The sequence below is a fragment of the Lactuca saligna genome, chromosome 2 (assembly GCF_052625555.1).
Source record: "Lactuca saligna cultivar CGN05327 chromosome 2, ASM5262555v1, whole genome shotgun sequence".
Lineage (NCBI taxonomy): Eukaryota > Viridiplantae > Streptophyta > Magnoliopsida > Asterales > Asteraceae > Lactuca > Lactuca saligna.
Window position 1 is genome coordinate 160,394,297 of NC_136418.1, and position 10,069 is coordinate 160,404,365.

Sequence of the window (10,069 nt, forward strand, 5' to 3'; positions counted from 1 at the left end):
GTGATTGACTGATGGGTTGTGACCATATAAAATCTCATACGGGGTCTTCATCTGAGCTTTGTTGATCAACACACAATTATAAACATAGCAGACAGTGTTTATCGCCTCGACCCAAAACAAAACTGGCAGTTTTGAATCACATAGCATCGTCCTTGCGGCCATATAAAATCTCATACGTTTTGTTTCCCCTTTCAGCAACACCATTTTGTTAGGGTGTGTGAGCAGAGCTGTATTGACGCATGATACCCATTTTTGCGCAAAAATGATCAAGTACATAATTCTTGAACTCTGTTCCGTTGTCGGTACGAAGCGCCTTCACCAGATTGTTAGATTGGTTCTTAATTAATACAATGAATTTGTCAATCAAATCAACAACTCCAGCTTTGTTGGATATAAAGAAACCCCACGTAAACTGAGAGAAATCATCAATCACAACCAGACAATAAGAATTTATGTTGATGCTGAGAACGTTTACTAGACCAAACAAATCCATACGTAGCAACTAAAGCACCTGGCTAATTGAGTTGACCTGTTTTGGTAGGTGTGGTTTTCTATGATGCTTACCTTGGGCACATGACACACACTTTTCAAACGTGATGAAGTCTTTGACAGGCAAACCACGGACCATCTCATTTTTCGCAAGACGATTCAAGTTGTTGGCGTTAGCATGACCAAGTCTTCTGTGCCACAACATTGCAATTTGTTCGGAGATCTTGGAGAAAAGGCACATAACTTGTTCTGGAGGATTGCTATTCATATCAATGATATAGGCATTCCCATCCCTTTTAGATTTCACAAGTATCCACTCTTCTGGAATGAAAAAGCCTAGCTTGAGAATCATGCATCCCTTATCAGTGAAATGCGTAGAATAGCCTCGATCACATATCTGAGAAACACTCAATAAACTATGCTTCAACTCGGGAGCAAAGTTGACATTTTCAAAACTCAACACCCCATTTGTAACAGTTCCTTTTTGCGTGATCTTGCCTCCGTCTCCACCCGCAAAGGAGATATACCCCCATTAAATGATTGAATGTTGTGTAGTTGGGCGATATCTCATGTCATATGGCGGGAGCAGCCGTTGTCGACGAACCAAGGTCTGACGACATTCCCCCGCAACTGTCCCTGCAAAATGTGCGGGTTTAATTAGATTTGGGAACCCAGGTCATAATTTTCCTGGGTGATCCCGATGCCTTCTAAGATTTATTATCATTTAAAGATTTTTCAGAGGACACGGATGATAATTTGGAAGCTAGTTTTGGCAACCATTGATAATTAGGTTTTCTAATAGTCCCGGGTGATTTTGAAATTGAATGATTATCAGTTTGCTTGAAGCATGTGGGTTTTCTACTAGAGTTGGTTGAAGACCCACTACAGCTTCTTAACGAAACCGACCATGGCTTGGCCATGCTCGGTTTTGGAAAACTGCCTGGGAATTTGTGATGAAAAACTTTTTTATGCTTTTGAAAAATGACCCGTTTTCTACTCCGATCATCTTTCCAATCATCATTTCGGGAACGATTTCTAGAGGACTTTCTAGTTAAAGATCTTCCTCTAAATTCGTTCTTTCCTCTTGAGGACTCAAAGTGTACAAACATACGGTTTTAACAATTTCTAGCTATATGACCACCAGTACCACAATTGAAACAAATATGTTTGTTATTGTTATAACTTGTACTACATTGATCAGATTTGTTTTCCATACTAACACCTTTGCTTCTCTCACAAGAACAAGAATTAGTATTAGGTTGTGAAACAAGTGAGGGTATATTAGATGGAGAAGCTTGTGAGAATGGTGGTGTTTCAATATTTTCATCACAAACATCAACATTGCCAACCACATTATTTAAAACAGTATCAGACACTTGAAAAACATTCAAAATAGTATCAGAAGAAACAGAAACACCACAAAAACCATTGTCACTTAAAAAATCAGAAAAATTATTGTCTTTATTAAAAACTAAAACTTCAGGTTCGGACTCAGTTTTATTTTCAGAAATAGATCCTTCAACTTCGTGCTTTGACTGATTCAAGGATTGATCTGCAGGGGAAGTAGAAATGTTAGTATTTTCAACATTAATAAATCCTCCCAAAACAAAACCAGATGGCTTGCCATAAACCATAAATGGTTCATTGGCAATCTCTTCTTTGGACAAAGGTTGAAACTGATATGTATGAGTGAATGGAGGAGGCACTTGATTATACCCTAGACCCTTAGACTGATTTCGTTTGAATTGCATGCAGTAGTCTATCATATTTGCAACTACCTCACTCCAGACATCAAATTTTCTAAAATCAAAATCAGCGGTTTCAAATTTTCCCTTTAAAGATTCAATCTCAGCCATTAGTTCAGCGTTCTGTTTCATTATATAATCATAATTTTCGCATTTATTACTGTAGTCCTCCTCAAGTCTTCTAAAGTCCTTTATTTTAGATTCTAATTGGGCTTTAAGAGGTTTTTGACCATTTCTGAGTTGGTAACCTTCATATCTAAAATCCTCTACTTCCCTTTTTAGTAAGTCATTATGTTCACGAAGGGTTTCAAGGGTTTCTACATCTCTACCTAACGTCTCAATTTTCTCATGCAACATTCTAACATAATCAATACAAGCTTGAGAGCATGAGGGTATACTTACCTTGTTTTTTATTAGGTTCATGAGAAGAAGATACCATCAGTGCAAATTGCAGCTTCATCATTTGATCTTGAGCTGCCACAACCTCTGCTGGAGCATCATCACCAACCAGTGCCAAGTGGGCATTTTTGTGTCCATATATGTTCAATGCCTGCATCTGATCCTCCCAGTCAAAAGATTGCGCAACCATGGCCTTCTCGTTGTTGAACTGAGCACCACTTATGTTGTTTCCAACCGCAGCCATAGTTCTGTCATTACTCAATCTTCTATCTGGTTGTAGACAGTCACGAGCAAAATGCCTCGGCTCGTGGAAGTTGAAACATCACAGCTTCCCTTTGCTAAACCCAACCTTCTTATCAGCACTCATCCCCCAGTTGTTCTTTCTGGTCTTCTTGGCAAATTGTTTTTCCCTGAAGACTGCCATGGTGATTTGCCATGTGATATCCATCTCTTCGACGTCTTCAGGGTGAATCTGATCGAGATCAGCAAAATACAGTTGGGGTGGAAGATCTCCGGCCACAAGTGCATTGTAGCAGTTGACAAGCCCTGTAGCAAGAGCAAGGTTTTCATCACCCTCCTTTCCTATTGAAGAAAAAGCTATATTGGAGGAGGCAGAAGCAGCTTGAACACCCATGAACAATTGATTTTAAGAGAGAGGCACGGCTGATGCAACAGGAAGAAAAGATGCTGATGGAGTGGAGAAGGACTGAACCTGAGCTTGCTAAGGAGCAAATGATTGACCTACAAAAGAAAAAGTGAGAGATGAAAGAGCATTGTTAAAGGAGATCCCAAGGTTTGCAGCTGAGTATGAGCTCACATGATTTATCTCTCGCTGCTTATCATCAATATCACAGGCCTTGATGACAGCCATTACTTCAGCAAGAGAAAGTCGGCTAAGATCCTTAGTCTTCTTTATGATAGCTACATTCATTTCCCAAGACTTTGAGAGAGCATTTAGCAACTTCTTGTTTATTTCAAACTTTGTGTAGAAAATTCCGGCTACAGTCATTTCGGTGTTAAGAGAAGTGAACCGCTGTAGCTGAGCTTCAAGAGTCTCTCTAGGAATTTAGTTGAACATGTTGAAACGTTGTCGCAACATATCTTGGCGACTCTCCTTCATATCTTCATTCCCTTCATAGACTTCAATTAGGGCTTCCCACAAAGCCTTAGCAAAAGTGTACTCCCTGAAACCTTGAGCAATGTCTAGAAATAGGGCCATGGTCAAGGTGGCCAAAGCCTTTTCTTGCTCTTCAACCTTCTCGAAGTCTTCATATGTATAATTTTCAATTTTCTTGTCAACTAGTTGACCTCCGATAGTAGTGGTTATTCTTACAGGATCTTTTATTATGCTTCTCCATATTTTAAAGTCTTTAATCTTGATGCACTTTTCATTTCTATACTTCCATTCTGGGAAGCCTTCAGCAGACAGAAGTCGATGAATAGGGGTGGTTGGGCCCATTACAGAATCCAACTCGTGGTGGTGTGTTTGACTTTGAGAATCCATTATTATTATTATTAAATTAATGTGAAACAGAGATTAAATTATTTAAAATTAAATTAAGTTTTCGGTCAAATCTCAGTTTGCAGCCGTAAACAATGTTTACGGTTAAGTCTGAGTTTGCGGCCGTAAACTCTGAGTTTACGGTCGTAAATTGTTTATGGTCTTGAGGTTTACGGTCCAAGAACAGGTAGTTTCCGGTTAATGAATACTCTTTATTTACAGCTCTGGAACACACTTTACGGTACACGAACTGCGAGGAGCTTGCGGCCGTAAACTGAGATTGCGGCTGTAAGCTAAGGCCGTAAGCTTCGAAAACTTGCATAGGTCATTTTTTGTCACTTAACTTTTGGTTTTATGCTCATTTGGTCACTTAACTCTTTTTAAGTTTTAAAAGGTCATCAACCTTTTGGCTTTGTGTTCATTTAGTCACTTAATTTTTGGTTTGGTCGCATTAAGTCACCTAACTTTTAAAATTGTACGCATTTAGTCACTAAACTTTTAATTTTTTTCAAAAGTTTAGTGACTAAATGAGCACAATTTCAAAAGTTAGGTGACTAAATAAGCATAAATCTAAAAGTTAAGTGATCAAACCAAAAGTTAAATGACTAAATGAGCACAAAATCAAATGTTTGATGACCTTTTGAAACTTAAAAATTGTTAAGTGACCAAATGTGCACAAAACCAAAAGTTAAGTGACCAAAAATGACCTAAACCCTTTGACGAAATCTAAAACCTTTTTTTCAGCAATTTCCAACCCCAATCGCAAACAGATGAGAAACCGGTCCAAAGTCGATTGTAGACTGCCTTTGATGCTGGTTTTGCTCTGATACCAATTGTAAGTCCTGAAAACGGATCTTACCAGTGATCAAATAGAAAACACAATCAGTAAAACTATCAAGAACGAGTAGAATAAAGAGCAAACAAGCTTGCACATGCATTTCTATTAGAATCACGTCTGGTACAACTTGCGGTTACAAGAGCTGAGAATACCGAGGCATCAACAACTACAAAAGACCTAGCAAACCCCTATTTATACAAGACTGGGCCGGCCCTAGGTTTACGGCCGTAAACAGCTTACAGCCGTAAACTCCTTTACAACCGTAAACTCCAAGAACAACATTAACAATGCTATCAAATAACCAAAAGGACCTATTACATAGAAAGCCTAGACCAAACCACTAATTAGACCCTTCATGGTCGTTGTTTCGTGACAACAAAAGGTGACAAATCTCCAATGATCACGAAGGTACGTTCTATACTTCAATCTTTTAATATTCCTTTGAATGCTTACGATTCTGAATTAACTACTTTTGATGATACTATTGCTTATTTTAATAATTTGGTTATCTCTGCTAGCAATGAGGCTACAAAATCTAGTTCACAATTACTAGAGACACAAAAGCAGTTGGATTCGAAGAAAATGAAAGTAGAATATATAGAATTACAAATAACTAATCTCATGTGTGATAGGGACAATTTGAATAATGATGTTCAAATGTTGTTAGCGCAACGAAACATTTATTGTAATTCAACTAAGAGATTATATGCAAAGTTAACTGCTTTACATCATTCACCTGACATAAGCAAAGAGCAACATAGGAAGTTATTGCCTTTCTTAACTTTTGAAAGAGAAAAAGTTGATTACGTATCCTATGATTGTGAAAAGACAATAACTGAATTCGATAGAGTTCCTATTAATAGGTTTGCTTATGGAATCGTGAAAATAGATGAATATTTGGATGCTAGTGAATTAGTTGAAATTGTGAATGAAACTTTGACAAAAAATGAACAAATCAATATTTTGAAAAGAACTGAAAACTCAAAATCTCACTCTCAATCTAATTTTGTTGATCTCGAAGATAATTATGATAATGTTAGCGAAATCAGTGAAATTAAGGAAGAGGAAAGTGTCGATTGTTCTCAGTTGTCTATCATTAATGTCACTTCAATGGTTAAAGGAAAAAAATGTAAAGATTCTGAGGTTAAAATTGACAATGATCAACCTTTAACTTCGAAAGCTTTTGACTATGACCATATGCCTGTCGAAGATAGTCAGACCGACAGTGATGATGATGATGAGGTTTCAAAGGAAACAGTTGATCCAAATGTTTCGAAAGAAACAAAAATTCCTCGAATAGTTGAAGATCAGGTATATGACGAGACAGAGGAATTCGACAAAGTCATGAAAGAAAAAGGTTCTCACTATCTTGAATCTAATTCTATGTTTTATCCAAACTTCAAATGTTCAGATGATGTCATTTTTCCAAACCAAGTTTTTGTTACAACGGGTAACGGTGAAAATCTAAAACCCGAAATAAACAAACTGGTTGAAGAGGATAATAAGAAAACTAAAACGGAAGGATTCTTTTTGAATCAAAGCACCGTTGAAAATAACCTTACCAAAAATCTTACACCTTTCAACGTCAAAAACCAAGTCGAAACTAGACTGTTAACAATGCCAAATCTCTCGTTGAAAAACAAACAAATGTTAAAGTAACTGAAAAGCCTGAAAAGTCATAACAAGTTTGGGTTGAAAAATCTGAAAAATCAAAAGAAGTTTCTAAGACAGATGAAGGTGTCTCTCAAAATGTCAAACTCAATTCTTAAGCTTTTAACGATCAAGTTGATAAAGTTTCGAAAGATAACAACATTTCAAAGAGACAAGCTCGAAAGAAAGTGTTTTGGAATAACATTGTGTCTCGAAAGAAACAAAATGTTTTTCTTAACAAATCTTCTGAAAAGCAAAAGTCTAAATGTGTTCAGACATCTTTTAAAAAAAACGGTAAATAAGCCAAATCACACTCAAACATCAAAGAATTCGTTTACTCAAAAATCTCAAAAAAAATCTTTTATCAACAAGGAGCATGTTTCAAAATCAACCCCAAATTCTAATGTCCAAACATCTTTTCATGAGAATTATGTGGAAACTAACCAAACCAAAAATTTTCATATGCATTCATCACATCAAAGGTTTTCAACAAATAATTTTCAACGAACTGATTTTCAATCAAATTACCAACCAAACGAATTTTCATCAAGGTTCACATTCAAATCCTTTCATGAAATATAAACAGGTTTTTCAAAGAAATAATGTTGATACTAATTGATGTGAATTATGAACATTGGTTTGACATGTAGAATTAAAGAACACACAAAGAACATGGTGATTTCGATGTTTAAGAGATGCATTCGATTATGAAAGGTGTTACAAAGAAGGATCTATATCATAATCTACATAATTAACACACACTAACACTCTCAATGTTACATTTCTTAAGCACACCTCTACAAATGGTATGAACCCACCTTATATAGAGGTGTTTACATCTCTCTCTCTCTCTCTCTCTCTCTCTTATGTCACAAGGCTAATTTATCACATTCAAGTGGGTCTACAAACGTCAAACCATTTACAAGTCATACATGGATAACTTTGTACCCAACAACTTGAGATTAAAAAAAAGTAGAGATCTTGAGATTCAACCTCAACCACATATTTCTTATTTGTCACTCTAATGCTCCAACGTACCGGCAGCAAGGGGGTATGCCTAATCATAAATAATTATGCGTTTTATACGTATATGCCTAATCATATATGATTATACATATATATGTCTGTTCACATATTGAGTAATCATAAATAATTATAACAATTGGTGGTAGAAGATGTGGTGGTGACAGAGGTGACGGTGATATAGGTAACATAGGTGATAATGATGGGTCGATTGGTGTCAGAGGTAGTGATAATGGTGGTGGCGGTGACGATTATGGTGCTGGGTATGTTAGCTATGGAGAAAGGAACGAGCGATGCTGTATAATCATTTATGATTATACTAGGTTTGTCGCACTGATACGCCGAAGGATTAGATGTGAAATATGTGGCTGATGTTGAATCTCAAAATCTCTATTTTATTTTTAATTTCAATGGAACCTACCTCTATACATTCGAAGACGAGGTTATAAATCACTATTTTTCTTAGAAAAAATATATAATATAATTTTACATAATTCTAATAGGTTTGATTATAAACTTTTTTATGCTTCAAAAGTATCATGATTATGTTTCGAGTTTTAGTGTTACACATACGAGTAACTGAATTAGTTTTTATAATATATTAATATATTTACGAAAAATATAATAGATATTTTTTTATGGTTTAATTCGAATATGCTCTCTAAAAATTCTTTTAACACTTTTGAACCCAACCCGTAATTGGGATGCTGCTTCCTCACTGTTCCACTTTATCTGGTGAAACAACAAATCTGAAAACTTCAAACAACAAACAGAAACACTTTCATCAAAACTCAAAACTAATCTCTATTTCATATCAAAATCCAGAATTTACATTCTTAAATCTTAATTAACTACCGATTCTCGCTTCCCATGGTTGTCCAAGAAACGGATTCACCATCACAATTAACAAAAAAGCAAAATCAGACCAAAACGAAGAGATTGCTGAATTGGGGCACAAAAAGGGCATTTACTTGTGTTGATCAATAAATAATTTGAAGAAAAATGGAGATGGAGATTTCTCTGTTGAGTGTTAAGATTCCGCATCCGCAGATATTTAGTAAGAAGAAATGGAAAAAGGATCAATTTGGTTAATCTTCGAACCCGGTTTTCTCCCAAATTGCGTTTCGTACCCTGCTCAGATCTCTTCCTTTCAGAGTCCTCCCGATTCCTTCGTGAACGGAAAATGACGCCATTCTCGTCCTCGCCAGAAACTCATGCGGCGGAATCCGATCTCCAGAGCAGTTATCATCATCATCGAAATCATCGTCGTCACTGTCTCTCCTCCGATTCTCCATGTAATCCTGTTTGAGTATCTTAGACCAGTCCGGAACATTGACCGGCATCGACGACGCCGTTCCTCCAAGCTCTCCTCGCTTCACCGCCACCGACGAAGACCTTTTCGTGATCCGAGAACCGGGCACCGTCTTACGCAACTCCGGAGACACGGAAACATTCCAGACATCCGATTCGTCGAGCTCAAACAACGAATCCGATCCGACGGCACTGTTCCTTTCGTCGGAGATGAACCGGTAGCTTGGTCTAGCTCTAGCATAGTAACTCTTGGATGCCGCCATTACAATGGATTGAAAAGTGAAAGTAGTTTACTCTCTAAACAAAATTCGAATATGTCTCAAAACTTTTTTCAATCAATGTATTTTGCTATCGTTGATGAATGATGAAGATGAACCAAATGATCGTTTTACTCTGCTTTTATAAAGGCTTCCCAATGGATAAGCTTTCTTTCTCTCTCTTAAACTTAAACTTAAATTATTATTTTTCTTTTCCTTTTTTAGTTTTTTTACTAAAACAACCTAATATAATATCGTCCAAAATGAAGACCATATTCGTATTTTGGTAGCTATATTTTTGTAATTTATAATTATTTTATGTTATTCTGGTAAATCTATTATCCAATTCTAAATTTGTGGTGTAATGTGATTGGTTAGATTGACGGGGCCGCAATAATTAGTTACCTTAACTTTATCCAATTTGACCGTAGGGCACGTGTCGTACTCGCTAACAGATTTTGAATGTTGGGCATAAGGGGTAAAATAGGAATTACAGTTTTGAATTTATTTGTCGCGACTCGAGGCTGCGTGGGGGGATTGATCATCTGGTATGCTACTTCTCCGGTACATGGAAATGTGTGGTCCCCTGTTTTTGGATTAACAAGATGAAGACACGTGTCCGCTTACTTCTTGTGCCATCTGGATGCGTAAGTTAGTGAAAAAGGCACGTGAAGGGAGACCCATTGGGTCCGTCGACCGTCGAGGGTTCACTTGTGACAACTGGCTTTTCTTGTAGCGCTCTCTCAAATGCGCCACAACACCAATCTTTATCGTAGTGTATTTTATTATTATTATTATTATTATTATTATTATTATTATTATTATTATTATTATTATTATTATTATTATATTATAA

General features: G+C 36.6%; 1 protein-coding gene across 1 annotated transcript; it reads right to left on the reverse strand.

Moving 5' to 3' along the window:
* Positions 1–8,424: 8,424 nt before the first annotated feature.
* Positions 8,425–9,343, reverse strand: LOC145032420 (protein S40-4-like). Its single transcript, XM_078981227.1, has one exon. It carries the CDS (start codon positions 9,217–9,219, stop codon positions 8,734–8,736), a length of 486 nt encoding a protein of 161 aa, XP_078837353.1. The 5' UTR covers positions 9,220–9,343; the 3' UTR covers positions 8,425–8,733.
* Positions 9,344–10,069: the final 726 nt, after the last annotated feature.

Bases quoted from the DNA above. Each gene is read 5' to 3' on its own strand.
- LOC145032420 (XM_078981227.1), bottom strand. From the start codon at position 9,219: ATGGCGGCATCCAAGAGTTACTATGCTAGAGCTAGACCAAGCTACCGG.